This window comes from Calidris pugnax, unplaced genomic scaffold (assembly GCF_001431845.1).
Source record: "Calidris pugnax isolate Ruff unplaced genomic scaffold, ASM143184v1 scaffold54, whole genome shotgun sequence".
Taxonomy (NCBI): domain Eukaryota; kingdom Metazoa; phylum Chordata; class Aves; order Charadriiformes; family Scolopacidae; genus Calidris; species Calidris pugnax.
Window position 1 is genome coordinate 3,042,260 of NW_015090864.1, and position 22,438 is coordinate 3,064,697.

General features: G+C 38.0%; 1 protein-coding gene across 2 annotated transcripts; it reads right to left on the reverse strand.

Moving 5' to 3' along the window:
• Positions 1–1,171: 1,171 nt before the first annotated feature.
• GHRHR (growth hormone releasing hormone receptor) lies at positions 1,172–21,926 on the reverse strand. 2 transcript variants are annotated; one of them, XM_014944906.1, is made up of 13 exons: positions 21,834–21,926; positions 16,432–16,537; positions 15,708–15,815; positions 14,380–14,480; positions 11,307–11,404; positions 9,059–9,191; positions 8,012–8,165; positions 6,763–6,823; positions 5,972–6,041; positions 5,478–5,569; positions 4,612–4,741; positions 3,370–3,411; positions 1,172–1,319 (listed from the first exon to the last, which is right to left on the reverse strand). In XM_014944906.1, the coding sequence occupies exons 1-13, from the start codon at positions 21,888–21,890 to the stop codon at positions 1,197–1,199; spliced, it is 1,275 nt and encodes a 424-aa protein (XP_014800392.1). In that variant the 5' UTR covers positions 21,891–21,926; the 3' UTR covers positions 1,172–1,196. The 2 variants fall into 2 exon arrangements, with proteins under 2 accessions (XP_014800392.1, XP_014800393.1); XM_014944907.1 differs by lacking the exon at positions 15,708–15,815.
• Positions 21,927–22,438: the final 512 nt, after the last annotated feature.

The window sequence follows — 22,438 nt, forward strand, 5'->3', positions numbered from 1 at the left end:
AGGAGTGCGCGTCTACTTTTCTCTGTTATTACTTGTGTTGTTTAATTGGTCTTGGCAGGTCACTGGAAGAGCTTGGTTAAAACATGTTGGTCTGATAGTCCTCACTGTTTGGTACAGCTTAGCTTTCGTTGCTCCTTTCCAAGCCCTGATATTCCCGTGAAAGAGTTTAATCAATCTATTCATCTACAGTTTACAACAACCATTGGGGGAAAACAAAACCAAACCAACCAACCAAAGAAACAAAACCCCTCAAGTACAAATACTGGGAACAAAAATTTATTTTCAAGCTTCTGCTTGTTTTACACCCCTGGAGAGCAACAACAGTCACACATAAGAAAATACTTAGCTGTATTCCTAGCAGTCTTCTTGTCCATCTCCCATGAGTCTCATTTTATTTCTGTGCAAAAGTTTGCTTTTCTTTTTAATTTACTTACAAAGAGCAGTTATTCTTTGATAATTATCTTATGGAGCATTCTACCAATACTTCTGTCTAATCTGTAGCTACTGAAATAACAAAACCTAAGACTGTATTGGGTTTTATTGTGAACTTTGAATCTTTTTGCTTATAAAGAGACAAAATAAAAAAACAATATAAGAGGACTGTGTAGTCATTGTATTGAAGTTTGACAAGATGTTCAGCTTGTGTGTCTACTGAATTGAAACAAGGAAGAAAGCTTGAACAAGCCAGATAGACTTCATTTCCCATTGAGTAAGGATGGAATGCCAGTTTCCAGATCTGGTGATCATCTGTGGTGTCACTGGAGGGTACTACTGGTGTCCATTCCCTAAACGCATTATGCTATACAGTTTATCAGTGAAAACGTACAGGAGGTGAAGCAAGATGAGGTGGTTTTTATGTTTGCTGTGGTGCAAAATATATCAATGAGAGGGATGTAAATCAGTCTGTATTTAGCATGTCACTGCAAAAGATGTCCAGTGGGCAGAACTGCTGTGTAAGGGGATCGTCACCCAATTTGCTCAGTATAAACTGCAATCATTATGTTTGGTGGGATTTTTCATTTATTTGTTGGTGTTTTGTTTTGTTTTTTTTCCTAATCAGGCTCTTATATGGGATTACTCCAGATCCTGAAACCAGTTTGGTGCGATTTTTAATTTATTTGCTGGTGTTTTGGTTTGGTTTGGTTTTTTCCTAGTCAGGCTTTTATATGGGATTACTCCAGATCCTGAAACCACCTTTAGCACACAGATGTGGTCATTTTTACTCCAGAACTAGATGGCACAGTCCATCTTGTCCTCCTCCACACGGGCATAAGTCCATATCTGTTACCATGCCACCTCCGGCCAATTTCCGTTTGTACCTCAAAAGGAAAGGAGAACAATATTTTGTGGTCAAACACTGCTTTGGAGTAGACCAGTGTGAAAAAGGAAAGACAGAAGTGGTAGATAGAAGGGTCTCAGTTAGACGTCTCAGTTCAAATTAGTTCCTCTGGGCTCCTTTTCTGCTAATAAAGAAAAGTAGGATCCTCCAGAGAATGTTCCATCCAGCTTGTATCAGTGTGCTCATCCCTCTACATTAATGAAAATATCTCAGAGTTGGTCTCCCATGCTGAAAAAAGCAAATGAACCCCACTTTTCCTTTCAAGAATTAAGGGAATACTTTATGTGAGACCACCCACTCCCATGCTCCTGTTTAATGACCATGGGCACCATCAAAGTTCATTTTTAGAGCCATCATTCAGTTAAATAAATGAAAAAAAACAATGTTTCATCTAGCTTGTCTCAGCATGCTCATCCCTCTACATTAATGAAAGTATCTCACAGTTGGTCTCCCATGCTGAAAAGAGCAAATGAACCCCACTTTTCCTTTCAAGAACTAAGGGCATACTTTATGTGAGACCACCCACTCCCATGCTCCTGTTTAATGACCATGGGCACCATCAAAGTTCATTTTTAGAGCCATCATTCAGTTAAATAAATGAAAAAACAAAAAAACATTTCCATTTTTAACTTACCTGGTTTCAATTTCTACCTGGTGGTCCTCAATCCACCTTCCTCTGTTGAACTGAAAAGTCTATCAGCACTGAGTAACTTTCTCCCATCAAAGTAGTTATACTTTGACATCTTTATGCATAGTCAAGTCACCTCAATCTTCTAAGAAATAAAAGAGCTTGAGGTTTCTGTCTCTAGCACTCTAAAACATTTTGTCCATCACTAGAATACTTTTTGTATCTTCCCCCCCTTGTTTTTTTTTTAAATATCCCTTTAAAAATTTATTCCAGTAATGGTCCCACCAACATTGCCTACACAAACACATTCTCTCCACGTTGCTTGCTCTTCTTCAGTTGCTATGTGATGTTGTCTTGTTTTCATCCATTTCTAGAGCAGTATAGTCTACAGCAAGTTTCTTAATGAACACACCAATTTGTGGCCGAGAAATAATATTACTTTACTATTTAAGATGGTGAGGGGAAAGCCAACAGCAATCAGGAGACATTTGCATACACACAGCTATGCATGCCATGCATTGGTATGTTCACAGAAACATACAGTGTGTCCAGACAAGCCACTAAGACTGCTTTCATGTCAGATTCTTTTTAGAAATGTGCCTTCCCAGTAGTTTAACAGGAAGGAAGTTTCTAAATTGAAGTGCTCTTTTTTTTTTTAGGAGTTTCAGGTAGAAACCAGTAAATTGTTAATGTAGTCTGAATCCAAATCCCAGTCATACTGTAAAATAGTCCTCTCAACTACCCTGTACTCAGAGAGAAGGGTGAAATTTCAGGGTTTCAACCCATTCTAAAAAGCAGAGGACAAACTTATGTTGCCACTATAATTCATTTCAGATGCATTCTTGTCACATATAGATTATATAAATGGATCTGAATACTAAGCAAAATGGAATGATTCCTGTCCCATCAACAGTAAAATCCTGACCTATACATTCTAAAAAGAAAAACAAATTTATCAACATGAAGAAATACTGGAAAGCATCATGAATATATTGAAAATACTAAAACATATTATTTCAGTATTCGGTAATCAGCATAAATTTTAATTCTTTCCAAATTAATCATAGACCTTTAATAAATGGAGATCTCTTTGCATCACTGAAGAAGCTTGTATTTTCATGTCTGGAACTAGCATGGGTTTTCCAGGCACTGCTATAGTACAAAATGTTCAAAAAGGATTAAAAAAGCTCGATGGAATAGCAAAGCAGTAAAAGTTCATTTGTCCACTAGATGGCTTCATTCCCATGAAGATAATTGAAATTAAATTCAACTTCATTGATTCCCATGTTACAGCACAAACCTAAGAAACTAAAAGATTTGATTATCTTCTTGTATGAAACTGATTATTAACTCTATATATCTGCCAGTGAAAGCAATATTGTAAAGGATATAGTTTCCTTACCTCTTGGTTCAGAAAACAGTAGAGAACTGCTACAATAAATCCCTGAAAAAAGACAAAAAAAAGAAAAAGTTTGAGTGCTAGCACAGTTTGAGAAAGAAACTTGCACTATCTGACTTCATGATGGTACTGTGTATGTGAATTAGTCAGTATCACTATAGGTTGGAGGATTTTTATAAATTGGATATTTTTTTATGTACCTCCAATACATTTGATCAGCCAGATAATCAACTAGTTAGTGGCATTTCACCAAAGTCAGTAACATGGTATGAATTCTCATGAACAGATGATATGGCAATTGAAGTTCACCCACCTTATGCTTACAAAAATATGGTCTTTCCTACAGGTAAACACTCTGTGAGCTAACGCTTTACATAGTGTAAATCAGTAAGGAAACATAGACTTTGTATGGAGTTCAAACAGCTTTCTAGTCAAATTCTGTTCTAGTTGACACCAAGCTGTCCATACTCTGTGTGTCAATTCAGAGCTGTTGGGGGTGTCCTAAATACACCAAATATTTTGCCTATCCAGGATGGAAAAGCATGTAGTATTCCTCAGAGCAGTGGTCTCTGTGGGGCTGTATGTGCATCAGTCTCTATTCTGTGTTTATATGTTTGTCTATCAATTTATTACTTGCCAAAGAATTTGAAAAGGGGCTGGACCTACAGCTTTGATTGCCCCTGGATAATTTAACATCAGCCCAGAGCAGCTTGGTCTTTTCAGGGAAGGCACGTGGATTACCACTGCTAGCAAGGAAAGGTTTTCCATGTGTGACTTTGACCCATCATCCAATTGACACATGCACCTGAAAGACTTGGCCTTGTATTTGCAAAATCTGCAAATACAGTCTATAATGACATAAGATTCAGGTCACATCTTCAGATACCATAACTCAGCAAAGAACCATGAACTCTCTGAGGAGTTATTAGCTTCAGGATCCAATGATTTTTTGTACAATACTACTTGTCGTGTGGACACAACATTATATGAGAAAATCTGCTAAGAAGGAATCGAAGCCTCGGTAGTCATTTTACCTGAAAAGATCCAATGCAAGTTGGAGGATTTGATTGCCCCTGGATAATTTAACATCATCCCCGAGCAGCTTGGTCTTTTCAGGGAAGGCACATGGATTACCACTGCTAGCGAGGAAAGGTTTTCCGTGTGTGACTTTGACCCATCATCCAAACACAACATTATATGAGAAAATCTGGTAAAAAGGAATCGAAGCCTCTGTAGTCATTTTACCTGAAAAGATCCAATGCAGAGCTCTAAGTAAAGCCGAACCCCCAAGCTGGTATATTCCGGAAGAAAGTTGAAGACAATATAATGGGTTCCAAATAAAGGAATTAGAAGCAGAGTTGACCTTGAGAGACGTCTAGCAAAGTACATGAGAAGAAGTAATGTAATATTATTTTCCTGAGTAAAGACTAATGCATGTAATATGCAACAGTAACAAACAGGTGTTAAAAAGAAGATCTAAATATCTACACGTGAAGTTCATATCTCTTGGGACTACAGTGCTGGACAGAAAGCATAATGAGAAATTAGCTGGAAATAGATTTCTGCTGCTTATTGCCTTATTGGCAGTACCATGTTCATGGCAATACCATTTTCATGGCATTTCTTATGGTTCTTTGACATTCTGTCTTTCTGAATGAGACTGCAGTTCAGGAAAACACAAAGGAGTAGAATATATTTTGACCCATCGTAGCTGTTGAAAATTTGACGTTTCTTTGTAAGTAAATACAAAGGAAGTAACATGTAGGCTCCTTTTATAGTTCATATATGAAAAGGTATCTATAGAGAGTAGTTTACCCTATCCTAAATCAGATGTCTAATGTGGATTCAATTAATGGTTTCCTAATCTCTCCATTGATTGTAACTGGACGGTAGATATCTGAACTGCTCTGAATACATCATGTTTAGATGGTCACTATTAGGTGAGGAAACTGATTCATTTCCTTGGGAATGGGATAAAGTTGGGAATTTCTAAAATTTAATGCCAGCCAAACTGAGGCTTTCTGTGACACTGGACATATACTTCTCATTTTAGAAAAGTTTATATCAGTTTTTGAGTAAAATAAATGATTTTATTTTATGCCATACAGTACCTGTACTGAGAAGAGTTATTGAAGTTAATTTGTCTAGGATCAAGTTTTTTCAGCAAAATTCTGATGATGTTGATAAATAGGACAAAATTGACCTGTTCACAATAATTTTGGGGAAAAAGAAGAAAAAAAAAAGGTTACTTTCATATGTTAAACTTTGCAATGAAAATCTGTCTGTTTACTTCAGTTATTACATAATTTGTGCAGTTTTAATGAGATTCTGGACTCAGGCTAAAACTTGTATTTTCAAATATTGTAGGGGTGTCTTAACCTCTCACCTGCTGTTAGTTTTGACCAAACTGACAATTCCATGAAACCTTTCATTATTTTGAAGGATGTTTTCTTCTCCACCTCATTTTGTTTGCATTGAGAATAGGTAGGCTTACAGTACCATTCCTCGTCCTTATTTCAAACAACATTTCAGCAAACAGTAACCAGATTTTAATTTAAAAGTCTTTTTTCTTCTAATTAATGTTGGCAAACTTAGAAGTACCTACCCCAACAGAAATTATAATAGGTCCTTTGATAAGCCACCAGTATGGAGAGCCTTGATTAACATCCCAGCATCTGAGAAAATAGCAGTAAGTTTGTAATGTAATCATTACAATCAACACACCACCTAACTGTGTTGGAGAAAATCTGAATAGAGATATTTTTATGGAAGTGCAGGTATGGAGCAAGTATCCAAATATTTAAACTCTGCTCTGAACAGGACATACTCTTTACAGATTTTCAAAAAGTAATAGTGATCTCAATGTGTTAAGTGGCAGCCATGGATGCAGCAACTCTGTCAAAAGGCTTCCAGAGATGATTACATGACTGATACAAAGTTATATCTTTTTTTTCTTCAAATACAATTATTTACAACATGAAACATTTCATCTGTGCAAAATAGTGAGCACTCCAGGCTTCAGAAACATCCAAAGGTATTTTGTATCAGAAAATCCTAGAATTTTGCTTTCTTACTTTGTTATCTGACTAGAATCCCCTTTTTTCTTGCAGCACAAATAAATATTTCAGGTTCCTGGGAAGGATCCCCTGCACAATTGCAACATCAATTGCCATATTATACTCTAATGGAGATTGTATTTGCCATTCACTATGTCCACAGTGGAATGGAAACGCAGAATTCCACCACAGGCACTAATCTGCTTGGTGATGTAGGGAAAGGTGACTAATAAGCTAATATAATTTCCCTATGTAATTGAAGCTAAACAAGCCTTCATCACTGTCATATTTTAAACATATAACCCGGGAATGTAGAATAATGTAGCAAACAATTACTTACGCTGTATCTTCAAAGTAGAATTTTGCCAATATCCATATAAGGGTAAAAAGTGTTGGAAAACCTGTTAGTTAAACAAAAACTGTGATTGTCTAATTTCATCAATTAATCCAAATCTTGTCCACTGAAACTCTGCTGTGATAGTACAGAGCACTCATTGTCAAAACTGTAATTACCCTTTGTGGCCTGTTCATGTAACAGAAATTGGTTTAGATTTCTGGTATAAATCTGAAAATAAATCTCCTAATACCCATGGTGGAATGAAACAAGTTAAGGCATTAAGACTGAATTTACAACCTCTTATTAACAGGAACACAAGTCACATGAGTGATCTCACCTGAAGTCAGCACCTGCATGCAGATAGCACGTTAAAACCCAGTTTTAGTTAGCAAGCTTTTTGCATGACAAAATGTTGGGAAACAGAACTTACCAAATCTTAAAAGAATAGTAATACTATCACTTTACACACAGAGAATGTGAGACATTCTACCTTACATCTTCCTAAAAACACATTTGAAGTCTCCTTAAGACACAACAAATTATTAAGTCTGCTTAGTTGTCAGGCCTACCTTAAACTTCAGTGGCAACATGCATAGATTGCCTTCCTGAACTGACCAAAAATTCCCCTGGCCAAGTGCATTCACCTGCTGTACATCCTCAAGAGGGTGTTCTCTGCTTTTTCCTTTACACAGCAGCTTTATGTGGGAAACCATTTAATTTCTTGATTTCTAAGTCACTGCAAAGGTCTGAACAATTATATTTATTGCAGACTACAAGAGAAAGGAGTGAAGATGTTGCTGTCTCATGCCTCAGCAGTTATTTAGTGGACAGAGCTCCTTTATTCACACAATTTCCAAGAGCAAAAGATGGACTGTAGCAGTATCAGGACTACAAAAATGCCTGCTATGCCTCCAGATGGACCCATTCACAGAAGAACACTATGTAACTATATTCATGCATGAACTGAAGCAAGGTACACCTAACTTAGTAGATTGGGGTCGTTCCTTAGAGGAATCTATGTTTTCAGTTGGGATAAGAAGGTTAAGTACACTGGATCTCCCTCTGTGTGTTCCCAAATGTACTTAATTTTCCACTTCATAGGAACTTTAATGCCGTACCCAAAAACTTGATAGCTCCTCCTTTATTGCTCCTAAAATCAAAGCAGTGCCCAAGTTGGGCACTTTAATTAGGCAGTCTAGATTCCACAGGAAAATCTTGCCTTTTATTAATATAATGTAAAAGCCTTACTTACCCCAGCCAAAGAGGACAAGCCACCAAAAATATCTTCTTCCATGAGAAAGAGATGAGAGTAGTAGACAGTTTAGGTAAAGAGCTTCTACTAGCAGCCACATGAAATTTGTCATCATGAAGTAGTGACAGAAAACAACTGAGATCTTGCATTCAGTCTAGGGAACAGGAAAGTCATAGTTTTGACATTACTTGTGCATACAGGTGTTTGATTTGCAGAGACAGTAAGTATTTGTAATTCTAAGATTTACAAAGGTCTCACAATCATGATTGCGAGATTCATGTTTAAAGGGAAAGCTTAACATGTAATATGGCTTTCTGAATGTGACCTTAACCATCATAATATCTCGGAATCTCCACTGAATTTTGGTTTATATCTATATGCTAGAAATACAGCTCAGTCTCCCAAGTACATGATTTCTCCCACAAATGCACTGCCTTCAGTGTAGCTTATATGAGTAGAGTCAAATGGTCCATAGCCCTTGGACAAAAGTATGTTCAAGGACCCATCATATTTCCTACTTAGGCTCAGTTTTGAACTTTTGTGTGGCCATGAGCTATGCAGAAGAATCATCCCATAAACTTCTGTTTGAAAACCATTGCCTTGTTGCCAATATTTGTGGCTGGACCAAAGCTAAATTGATTGTCTAGGACCTCGCATGTCTTATGGCTTACAATTCAGATCTTCCAGGCAGAACATGAAATCCAACATTTCCAGAAGAAACATCTTTTGAAACTTGTGTTATGAGGTGCTTAGAGATCTGGAATTTTAGGTTCCAGATTATAGAAGTGTCACAGTGTAATGACACTTTTTCTATGGCAAAGCCTATATCTGATTCAAAGTGCTACAAGATCACAAATTGAAGAATTCAGAAGTTCTGAGGTGCACACTTATGGAGGTAAAATGTACTGATAAAATAACTATTGCATTTTCACTACCAGGGTAGAAAGTAAAAAATAGTAGTAAAAAAGAGCAATGAAAACTGAAACCATATATAGATGGTATCCAAAAACTTCAAGTACCACAGTATCCTGCTTTTCATGTGCTTACTGTAGAGAAGCTGCAATGGTCAATGTCTTCCTCTTGGAAAAGGACTGCATCCTTAATGAAAATGGCAATAGCTTTTAAGATAAAAGTAAAAAAGAGCTGCACATGGATATAATTTCTGGGACAGCGAAGCCTCCTGGAAGAAAAGAAGAAATTTGCTCTGAGGTAATTAACTGACTTGTGCTAGCAGTGACTCAAATATACAGTAAGCCCTTGTTTTAGCTCAGGCACGTACAGAAAGAACACTTCCATCCACTCAGTTGTCTCTGAAGACAGGCAGAGACAGAAACCTTGTGGTGTAAAGGAATTCACTCACAGACTGCATCTTAACCTACTTCCTTGTTAGGTGCTACCCTGGTGATGTTTCTGCTCTGCCAAATTCCGAGGATCTCCATTTTAGTTTGTGTTGGAGTCACCTGAGCCAGCTTTTAGTTGGCATTATTTTGGGGCCAAGAGAAACCTACATCAGTAGAGATCTCTACTGATACAATACTGACTGTGGCTAAACCACTCTCAAGAACAAGCCTGACAAGATATCATTGACTAGTAGTCTTTTTAGTCTTGAAAAGAGAAGACTTAGGGGGGATCTAATAAATGCTTACAAATACATAAAGGGAGGGTACCAGGAGGACTGGGCTAGTCTTTTATCAGCGGTGCCCAGTGACAGGACAAGAGGAAATGGGCACAAACTTGAGTATAAGAAGTTCCACTTAAACGTGAGGAGGAACTTCTTTACTGTGAGAGTGGTAGAGCGCTGGAACAAGCTGCCCAGAGAGGTGGTGGAATTTCCTTCTTTGGAAACATTCAAAACCCTCCTGGACAAGTTCCTGTGCAACCTGCTATAGGTAGACCTGCACTGGAGTGGGAGTTGGACTAGATGATCTCCAGAGGTCCCTTCGAACCCCATATGATTCTATGACTAAGCAGACAGTTTTCTCAATAAACATGATAATGATTTACCATGTTCACAGCAAGATTTTCTATACAGCAAAATGTTGTGTGTGAGTTCAGTTGTGTTAAATCCCTGTGCAGACAGCTTTACCCAGAATTGAAGAATTCTTCTTTACCTTACCAGAGTTACTCTTATGAATTAACTGAATGTGTATGATTGCTTTAAAACAATTTGGCAGATCTACTCTAAATTCTCATGTTCAGTTAATTCATATTAATCTTTTTGATTGTTAATAAATGCAGACTTTAGGAGGAGTTATATAGCTTCAAATTTATGTTTTCATTTGGAGATGAAGACTTTAGCTAATTAGCAAAACAATCCATTAAAAGCTGAATTTCATTCAGATCCAGTAATCCCAGGGTTGCCTAATCTTAAAACTCACTTAGGGTGTGCAGAATCTTATTACTGAACTCAAATGCCAACTCCATTGTTAACCATAACTTTTTCCTCCCTATTACTAAGTTTCTTTATGTCCATTGTTTCTTTCTTTCCCTTATTTGGGCTGGCTTGTTTTCCTGAGGTCAGAGTGGATGTCAATAAACATATCTGTTGACTTCCAGACATGAGCTAGGAACCAAAAGGTCAAGAAACTTTCCCCAGAGAAACCTGATTCTCACAGCATAGTATTAAAACTCTTTTTTGTCCTGCACAAATACAAGAAATAAACAAACATTAATAAAATAAATCCTACATGGTAGAAAACATAAAATCTACATTAAAAAAAAAAAGAAAGCAATCAGTTTTACTCTACTATCAATTATAACTGAATATGTCTAATAGCTGGATAGTTCAATAGGAAAGAAATCTTTCCAAACAGAAAAATTCAGAGTTTAACTTTCAAAACTCTCTATAGTTGTAAATATTTCAATATTAATTTATGCTGTGCCATAGGAACATTGATTCAGAATTGATTTCTTTGTTTATGTTCTTCTTAGTAATATACAATTTACTGAGCCCATACAAGGCAAGCACACATAGTTTATCAAAAATTATCTTCATTCCAGCTAAAGCAAGCAAATAGATCTATTGGTTATTTTGGATCAAAGTGAGTCGGCTACTTTAGACAAAGACAGTCAGGATTTATTTCCTAGTTCGGATTCTTATTATTTCTGACTTTATCTGATCACTTTTCATTTCTAGACTTAATTTAATATTATTAAACCAGTATTAGCTGACATTTTTATTTTTATTCTTCTGGACTTCTATCTATGTTACTTTATTATTTCTAACATTGCCTCGTACAGTCTAAGATACTGAGAACTATTAAAAGGATTGAGGTTAGAGAATAACCTTACATACCTGAATGCAATAAGAACTGTCACGGCAATAATGAGTGAGGTGATAGATACACTGTATCCTATAGTGTAGATAATCTTTATAGTAGAAAAGTAGGATTGCTATAAAAGAAGAGAATTATTTGTCACATAACTTGCAGCCAAATGACAGCTCTTTTACTGATTCTGGCAGTTATGCTTTGTTTGGTGCTCCCAATCTGTTCACAACCTTCATTGCCTTTTTCCCCCCCTTTTAATCCCACATCAAAATTAAACTGAAAACAATCATTATGTTTCTTTTGTGAAGACTGATTCCATAGCTACGCGGATACAACCTAGTTTGTTAAAGAAACAGGTATTGATCAGGATGGTTTCCAGCTTATTCATAAAGCTGTAAAAAAACCAAACCAGTCTTCCCTGAAGGCATTGTAAAAGTTCTTATGCATTTTCATAAGCACTGCATTTTATATCATGTTTTCTCCACAGGAATAGTAAAACAATCCTGCTGGCAGCTGGATGCATGATGAATACAGAATTCTGTTAGCCTTTCCTTATATTTCTCCACTTTCCTTTGCTCTGCTTCCTTACTTACAATTTCGCCATCTATTCTTCCTTTCCATTTTTATTGTGTTGTGGGGTTGCTGTTTGGTTTGGGTTTTTTTCTGTGTTTGTTTTTTTCCTCTTTTTTCTTCCTGGCAAACACAATTGTTACTCGATCAGAATGTCAATCAAAACCCATTTCAATTTAAATGGCACCTCTATGAGACACGATCTCTGAGTGAGGATAAACCGACTTCAACTATCAAACATGGAAGCAGAAAATGGAATTAATAAGCTCTATGCTGCAAATCTTTCCCTTCAGTCTAACACAGTCTGTCTCTTGGGACTCATTTCAATGTTTTTATAGCCTAAAATCTACGCAGCTATGCAGTGTGTTACTACAGTTCACTGTAGGGAAAGACAGATGCTTGTTTTGAGCCTTAAGTAAAACTTAAATGTATTATAAGGCTGACATTGGGTGGGATTTATTTAATTTATTTTAGATGCTTAAAAATTAGCTGCCTAAGTTTAAGCATCTTTGGTGCTGAGGACCCTGTATCCATGGAATCATGGAATTGTTTAAGTTGGAAGAGACCTTTAGGATTAGCAAGTTCAACTCCCAATTAAACACTGCCAAGTTGCCACTAAACCATGTCCCTGAGCACTACATCTACATGTCTCTTAAATCACCAGCCCTGGAGATATTTAACTGCTGCCCTGGGCAACCTGTTCCAATGCTTGCCAACCCTTTCAGTGAAGAAATTTTTCCTAATATCCATCCTAAACATCCCTTGATGCAAATTGAGGCCATTTCTTCTTGTCCTATCACTTGTTGCTTGGGGGAAGAAACAATTTCTCTACAATCTCCTTTTTCAGGCAGTTGTAGAGAACATTGTGTACATTTCTAACCAGCCATAGTCTAGTCCCATAGGGTGAACTTTGATTACTGGTCAGAGCACACCAGGTGCACCCTGCATTTGTCTCCCAGGTTAGTTTCACCCATAGGAAGCCAGATCATCCTTTCTGAGAGCACCTCTCAGTGCAAATGCAGTAAGTGGGGATAACCAAGAGAATTCCTTGTAAAGCTCACACCTGATCCTGACCAAAGCATAATATAGATCCACTCTGTAGTGATTAGCCTAAACTTACACGCTAATTTTTTGAGATTAATGAAGTTAAATGATGTGGAAGCTGTGCACAGTGGCCTTTTCTGTCTGGCAGATGAACTGTGATTACCCATGTACTTGACTAAGCACAATTCCGGGCAGAGCTCAGGGAAGCCTCTGAGATCTACAAAGCTAGCCAGTAGGTCTGGAAAATATCAAAGCTGTGCTATGCTGAGCTCAGTTGGCAACCTCCACTTACAAATCAGAGATGAAAAACACAGAAAATAATCAAATCCTTAAGTGGATAAAGCTACAACTGAGGAGTTTACCTTGAGGTAAAATGTGGGTTACTGCTAAAAAAATTCAAAGGTACATTTAAGACGGTTTTTAAATCAGAAATGTAAGGAAGCAATAAAAGAAGGAAAGAAAGATAAGAGCTGAATTTCAGTGTAAGTGTTTATTTATGGAGAGCAGCAGGTATTGTGGCTTAGAGGCTGGAAAGGAAGTTTGAGTTAAACAGCATGATAGTAGCCAGTATAAAAAGTAGTGGGAAGACGAGTAATCTCCCCATGATGATATAAACTAAATTTTCTTCAGTAAGATGGATGGACTTCATCAGCTACAGTATAAACGTTATTTCATTTTCTCTATAGTGTACAACAAAGGATAGTGTTCATCTGACTTCTAGATTTAAAGACAAAAGGGAAGTGTTTATCTTGTACAGAGGAATGGTAGAGATCTAGAGTTAGACTAGACAACTAATTTTTAATCACTTGAAGTGATTAATTTCTCTGGAAGAGGAGTTACAGGAAGCAAAACATGTCTATACAATATGTTTGTATCCTTATTAGAGATCAAGCACTATATTTTCCCTGTACATATAACCTCTAAATATCACCAATTGTGCAAACCTAGCTGAGGCAATATGTCAAATTCTCATCTGCATTACAGAGACATAGATTTTAAAACTTTTTTTTTCCTTGTTGAATTAAATATTTTATGTTCTGTTTTCTCATGCTGCATAAGTCTCTCTTGCCCTTAGATCTTGCTAAGTGTGGAATAGTGGGATTATAATAACACATTTGCTGTATTAATTTTGTGATGTCACAAAATCCTCTTGCTGACTGATATTATTGAAATATCTTAATTCATATTTTATGAACACTTTGTGATATATCTCTGTCTATTCTATCTGCAGGCAAGTTATCAGAACTGTATGATTGTACAGAATTTGCAGCTGACTTTATTTTTATTACACTCTTATACCTGAGAAATAAAACATCCTTAGCAATCCTCCAAAATAAGTGACTAGAGTAAAATTTGAATTGCATTCCATATTTAGTAAGAAATTTGAGCTTCAGCTGAGTTTCCCTACCCAGTGGCCTGCAGGAATAGAAAGGACTTCTATAACATCAGCACACCTCTCACATATATTTGTTTAGTTAAACTTACTTCTTCAAACGGAATCTCATCTTCTACTGGACAAGCAATATGGTAGGGAGGGAATGGGTCAGACCAGCCTTTCTTTGTGCAGTTCCTTTTTACTATTCCAGCTGAAAGAGAAGCACGTATTTTTTTCTGATTAAAAGCCACATAACACAGAAAATAAAAACCAGGAGAAGCTCTCTTGCTAGTACAAAGGTTATACCATGAGGAGAGGATCATCTCCTTTAACACCTGACAGAGTTGACAGGACATTTTGTGTATGTACATTCAGGTAGTCAGATAAAAGACTTTTCACTTTACCTGGAGACAAGCAATGGGAAAAACATGAGAAAACTGAGGTGACAGAGGTAGAGATGGGAACACGTAAGGAAAGTAGGGAAAGTTAGAAGTGGAAAGGACAAGGAAGTTCATGAAAAAGATTGGGAATCACTGCTTCATCAGACTTCTGCCTTTTTCAGCGCTCACCCCTGTATCTATTGCTTCTTGCTCCCGCCTTTCTTGGGGCTTTTTCTTTGCAGACCTGAGGCCAGAATAAGCAGTTTGTTCTATGAGGATAACACATTTCCATAAGAAGATTTCTGAGTATGATGAAGGATAAGTAAGAGAATCCCAGGGCAGGAAATGAATCTTCACAGATGAAAGGGATTTTCCTTATCCCTCATTTATAACTAGCATGTGTTGGGTGAGGCAGAGGTTGGGCATTACAGTTTCTTTTTCTTGTGGAACTGCCAAATCTAGGTCTTTCCTAGAAGGTGGTTTCCTCCTGATGGGCTTGCAGTTTGTTCCTAGCCACATTTATCCAGGGAGTAAGCAATCACAAAGGCATTGGTTTGCACAATCTTGAATTTGACCCAACACATGCTAGTTCAATGACAAAATTCTGCTTTGTATCTCCAGCCTTGATCTTAAAGAACAATCACATTATTGATTCCACTGCCTTTCATTTCATCCCACACTAATCAGAGCATAAATCTCACAAAGCCCCATGCTTAAGCTCTGACCTAGACAACCCCCACGTGAGCTCTGTAGAAAACTCACCCAACAAGCTGATCCCAAAGCCAATGGAAACCAATGGAAATCACTTTATTGATTTCAGTGTTCTTTGGCTCAGGGCCTCATCACGGATTGTGGGATTATATCCAGTTATGGATAATGATTCATATATGAGAAGAACTGCTAAGCTCCCACACATCTTACTGGAATATTTGCAGTACTGCTCTGATCCAGCCAGAGAGGAGGAACTCACAATATTCTGTCTTAACCCCCTGTTTTTAGGAATGTTCTTGCCAGGCACGCAACACAGCAATAGGAGTACGACCATGATAGCACATCACCTGGCTCCTTCATGAAGTGAAAGAGGATGTTTGGGCATGGTAAGGCAAGAGTGTCTCCAGCATCTGCCTCTGGCCAGCACAGTAATTTGTCCCAAGATTTCTTGCAGCCTCAGACAGAAGGTGAAATATATTTTTAAGAATAATTATATTTGAGCAACATAACAAATAATTAATCATTTTAAACTTTGACCCTCCACCCTTTACATAACTTATAAAAATACTTTAACCACAATTTTTATTCTATTGTGAGAAATAAATGCCTCATGAGGACTATTTTATCTATACTTTAGTTAGAGCCCCTGTGTTAGACTTGGGTGGGTTTTCAGACACAACACAATAAATGAAAATGTATTGTGGAAACAGGAGGGAGAGTGGTGCTGGAAGACAAGATCACAGCTCTCATTGAGGGGTTACCATATTTTTAAAGATCAACATATCCTTACATAAAAAATGTGATGCCATGATAGTATCCAATTCGGAAAGGAGTAGGACAAGGACAAAAAGATTCACTCAGATAAATTGACTGTCCATATTTGAATGTGAAAAAAAATGTTTTAAAAAAGAATTGATTGGAATGGGAGTAGATGACAGAAGATCTGACCAGAGAACAGGGATCTGGGACAATAAATAAAACACTCAAACATGCATATTGGCAACATGGCCATGTCCTGGTTCTAGTAGAGTGCTGCTTCTCTGTCACTCTTCATCTCTCACACAAAGATACCTGGTGGTGTTGCATTTCCATGCTCTTCTCGGTTCTCCAGACATTCAGCCTCCTTTTTCTTCAGCTCTGTCATAAAATCACATTCTGGGTGGACATTCCCAACAACCTACAGGGAGAGGAGTTGCAGCTGATTAGTAAGAAGGGCTTGGGTAGGATCTCATGAGCTATTAATTCCAAATGCATTTTTGCAACACGGCTGTGTTAAGGACATAGACACTAGCTTAGAGTTTAGCAATTAGAGGGACACTGTCTCTGCAGAAATTGCAATGCTTTGGGCAGAGGAACCCAGCTGAGCTCTGTCAAAGGCAGTTGAGCTGTGCCACTTCACAGCAAATCCTTAGGCAGTGTAGCTGTTGGAGGATGATAGCTACAGTTTTGTACTGGAAAGTCTGTAAGATTTCTCTGGCTACGCTCATAATGAAAGACAATTTTACTAGGGCCTGGGTTTGAGTGCAGGACTCATTTGCACCCTAACTTTAGTCCCTGATAAATCTGGGCCCAGGGAGACAGAGTGCACTTGGACAGGCTCCTTTTCTTAACAGTGAAGGGCCCAGCACTGTAGGTTATGGCTGCAGAGCCCACGTGCTCCTCAGCATAGACATGTCCTTGCCAACCTCCAAAGAAACATTTTAAAACCACATAAAACTGCTGCAAAACTGTCTTCATAATGAGCTCTTCACTGCAAAAGAAATGAATCTGTTGTCTTACTTCTGTCATCTGCCTTTCTTTATACAGGGTGGGAGGCAAAACTCCTTTATTTGGAAAAAAAACCTCTGCACTAAATCATTTGTTGGTTTGGTTTCCTGCTATAGAGAAAAAAAAAAAAAGGCACCCAGTATTTTAACAACAGGAACCTTTTGGTTACTTTAGTCCTTACGTAGACTGGTGCTACCTTATGTAGACTGGTGGACACCACAAGAGCATTAGAAGGGATCCAGAGTACCTTGGCTGCCAAAGGACAAAGTCTGCAGCAGGCTGTTACACACCACAACTGCTGTGGGAGCACCCACTGTGCAGAAGTACACACATCTATTTGCCACAAAGAAAGCAATATGTGCCTTGTCCAACCATAGCCATTGTCCCCAGGCCCAGAAAGCCAGTTGTCATCAGAAGACACTCTTGTCTTAGCCCTGTGTCCTGCCCCCTGGTGCCAGCATGCTCTGTATGCCCCAATATAGATATAAAGACACAGATACACACAATAGAAAATAAACTCGGGATGAGACTTGCATGGTGAACAGGTGGCTGGCATATGGCTCAGTTTTGTTCCAGCCAGGGAAGATTAATATTCAGGGAATTTGGAAAATAAATAGCTGGCTTTCAGTTCATTTAGAGGGCAGATTGTATCGGTTCCAATAAGCTGGTGTTTCCCCTCCATGTTAATGTCCATATCTCATGTTGTTCTGCAGAGCATTTGAACCACATATTGGCTAACGATTCAAATCTCTCAGCCTGCTGGAGAATACTGGATTAATTGCACAGCCTTTGCTCTTCTGGTGTCTGGACCCTGGCAGCTGAAAATGGCATTTATCCCCATATATGCCCTTCAAGGAGTTGGTATGCTTCCCATTTGCTGCACTTTTAGGAGGGTGTGGTTTTCCTGCCAGACAGACAGCAGTGTCATGGATTAGTTTAAGGCAGCAATGAAAAGGAGGACCCACACTCAAGGCTGACTGAAGTTTGGTGTCTGTAAGAGAAAGGTAACTATGAATGGATGGAGCAGAGTCCAGCCATTGCCTTAGCCCCAGAAGGTGGAGATCTGATGTGTAGGATGCCTCAGTGAAGTCAGCCCCAATAAATAAGGACAGGCCTAGGAAGGAGCCCCTTAACTCCATTTCACTAAGATATACAACGATTGGCAGAATGACAGAAAATTGGCAACTGTCTTGAACATCTTTACACACTTGGTATCTCTTCTCATGCCAACATATATTCTTCCCCCCTTATACTCACCCTGGACAATGAAAGTCACCTATGCTGAAAAGCTCATTACCTTCATGTGCGGCAGCTATTGCAAAAAGTAGATTTATTAGTCAGTAGAAAGAACAGTCATCTCATTTACTGAAAAAATATTTTACAACATTCTCTTGGTTTGGTGAACTGTGCCCAGAAAAATCTCAGTAGGCAGGAAATGTACCCATTTGCACAGTCCTAAATTATTTCTCCTGGCAAAAAAAGGACTAGATTTTGCCTGTGAAAACTGTCTTTGCTCACTGAAATGCTCATGGCAAGAGCAAAGCTTGTTTGGCTCATTCACCAGTCCAGGAAACCTTTTTTTTCCCTTTTTCTTTCTAAGTCTCCAGACTTGTAAGAACACTTTGCCACATGCATCTCAAATAAAAAGGTGAGGCTGATCAAGTGCCAGGTATTTAAAGTACTACCAAGAAAATCTGAACTTTAGAGATGCTCTCACAGTTTATACTCAAGTCAGCACTAACCACTGCTTGAATAAACACTGAGTGCAAGACCTGCTATGACACAAACTCAAAATAAACTAAACAGATTTATTCCACTCCTAGGCTGTATTCTAGATATCTCCACCCCCTAGAGCATTTCACTACGTCTAGCAGACACTTATACTTTCTGAACAGCTCTGAATACTATTCCCAAACAAGGTGTAGAAACAGGTTCCCAACTACGCTGAAAATACCTATAGACTTGTTTAATCTCATTTTCTACCTCTTTCCCTTCTGCCCACTTCTGGCAGCATCAAACAATGGGATAGAGGTATGAGCCATTCTTTAAGGCAAGAATAAATGTCTGTGAAGGTGATTCAGCTCCCTTTGGTGTCTACATCTACAGAGATGTAATTATCTGACATAGTAATCTTTGGTTCCTTTCATGAGCATAACAGGGAGATGCTAGCATTTTTGTGCGTAGATAAATTGAGTATTTTATACATTTACTTTTGGATAGAATGAGCTATGGTTGAGACTCAATTTACTAGGAATCCTCTGCCTATTAATATCCATGGTTGCTTTCTAAATTTGGGCTCCAGCACTGAGTCAGATGAATCCTACTTACTGCAGCCACTACCATTATGCAGGCCTGTAAGCAGATCATTACAGCAGAGCTATTTCGCCTGATAGCTCAGCTGATAATAAGACAAGCATTTCTGGTTTGTAGGATCCCTAAAGAAATGAAAATCCATAATATCTTTTAGTTTGCCACTTTGGTAATTAGCTTGAAATACACTAGGATCCTCCCTACAGAAACCCCCTGTGTAGCTTACAGATCACAGAATAGTTGAGTCTGGCAGAAACCTCTGGGGATTATCTAATGTCACTTCCCTGCTCGACACAGGGTCAAGCACAGCAGGTTCCTCAGGGATGCATCCAGTCAGGTTTTGAATCTCAGCAAGGATGGGGACTCCACAACCTCTCTGGGGAACTTCTTCCAGTGTTGGGCTACCCTCACAGCAAAGAGTGGGGTTTTTTTTGTTGAAATGGAATTTTCTGTATTTCACTTTGTACTCATTGCTGCTTACCTTTTCATTGGTTAGCACTAACAGAGGGCCATACAGATTACCTAGGAGCTGAGCTGTCCTCAGGAGAGATGCCTCTCTCAATCGACTTGAGAGAAAGGCCTAGAAAACTGGATCTTACTTTAGGCTCTTCAGAAAAATATTTAATATTATGGTGGATGAATGTGGGCTCTTCCATTACAGGGTTGCATACATGAGACAAAACAGGAATCCAAATTTGTTTCTTTTTCTGAATTCTGGTAATTATTAGAGGAAACACAAAACACAGGTTCTATCACTTTTCATGATTATTTACACCAGCAAAGACGGACAGATACACTTCCCTGAAAGCCAGGGTGAGATCCGCAGGCATGTCTGTCCCATAGGCCTTGTTGCATAGCTACCACCATTTCACAAAGCTGAGAAGAATGTATGTGTCTCCTTTTAAAACTGTGCTGTCACCAAAAAACAACAAAAGAAAACCCTCTTCCAGATCACGCTCTGAAGAGGGACATGGTATGCACACATAAGAAAGTAACATATTTTTTTCATTATTCTCAATGTTTTCATAACATAATGCAAAATTTGCTGCTTGAATTATGTTTTTCCTCCGTTTTCTCCCGTATACATCAGAACTGCTCAATATTTGGATTCTTTTCACATTACAGTCAGCACTATACAAGCAATGACAGCAAAAAAGTCTCCGTTTATGGAAGCTGAGAATTAGCATTTAAAATCTCTCCAAAAGTTGAGTTCAGCTCTTCCAGGGAAAGTGTACTATCAAGTTACACCAACAATGAAAACAGATGGCTGTTTCTCCACCATTTTCTACACCTATCTTCTATTATAATAAAACATGCAAAGCATGCTAGGAGATTTTTACTATATCCTTACACATAAACTTGGTTTTGATCAGTGTAAAAATATATTATAACGAATTCAACCTTATAGAAGAAACTGTCATTTCTCTTGGGTAAAGGGGACAGGTTTTTACAGAGTCCTTTAGTGATGCTATCAATTATTAGCACTGGCTGCTGATATTCTAGTTATAAACAAACTTACTTACTTGCTTACACTACAGGGAAGCAAATTTTGTCACACAAATGATACAAAGGAATCCGTAGCTTCACATCAGTAAAACACCTTTTCAGTTATTTCACAGTGGTTTTTTTTCTCTTGACCCCCAAAAAACAAGCTGCTATGTCACCCGTCATGAAATGCTCTTTCATAGAAGACATTCCCAAGGAGGAGGAAAGGATATAGCTGAAGGATGACAAAAGCAAAATCCTGAAAATGTAATTACTCTCAAAAGCCAAAAGAAATCCTTCCTCCACTTTTCACAGACTTTTCCTGATATCAATGTGATCCTGAATGCTGGCTTACTAAACATTGTCCAAAGCAAAATATCAGCAAGACCTCTAGACTTTTTAATGCATTTGGACACTTTTAATTCTCCCATAAGCATCCCTGCTAGTTCGACTCATTTTTCACTTGTAACATCTCAGCTGCTCTCATATTAAATAATATTAATGCTACCAACAAAGAAGATGAAATTTTATCTAATAAGACTGCATAATCTGTCAGAACCCAGCTGCTCTGATGTAACAGCTCTCCTCCAGTTTCTTCTTCTTTGTTACTGTCTTTTAAAGCCTACACACAAAAAACGAGGGTTCTGCCAATTTTGTTGTTTCTCCTTAGTGAGTGTGTGGTAAGAAAACAGTGAAACACATTGATATATAGATCCTACAAAGTGTGTCCCTTCTGATGCTGTTCACACTTTTCATAGCATTTTGCCTTGTTTAATTGGAATCCAAAGCAAATAAAGAGAAAAGAGACTCATGCAAAAAGTAAAGCTCTATCTGACCATCTGCTGCAAAAAGAAAATGGACAGTTATTGCAAAACAATAAAGTAAAAGCTTTTTTTCATGCAATTACTTACAAGCACTACCAGACTCAGGGTGCACAGAGCACAGTGGTATAAAGCACCAGAGTTCATGTTCCAAAGCAAGACTCAGACTTCACTTCTTTAGCTTTTCTTAGCATCTTTCACCAGGTTTTTTACTTCCCTTTCTCCTATCAGTTGCTGATGTGAAGCATTTATCTTTTTGCCCAGAAGTGACGTAACAGTACAGAGAAGTAGGCGATAAATATTAACAACTCTCTAAGCTGCATTTAACCTGCTTTCCACCTTTTTGACTTTGGTGCAAGCTCAAAGACTGGAATGGATGAATTGAGTCATTGTTTCGAAGATTAGAGGAATTCTGCAACTCCTGGCCAGACCTCTATTTCTTTCTTTGTAAGACAAAATTATTTTAGGAAGGATAGACAGCTCTAAATGTTGCTAATCATGTATTAAAACAACATGACTGGTATAAGAGAAACCCGCATCTAACAGCTATTGCTAATGTCAATTTATTCTAATGAAACACACTTCATAGCATAGCTTCAGCATATCTATGCGTTTGCATGGAGTATAATAGCCATGGTACTACATTTTGAAATACAAGATCAAAAACTACTCACAGGTGTGTGAACACAAATTCT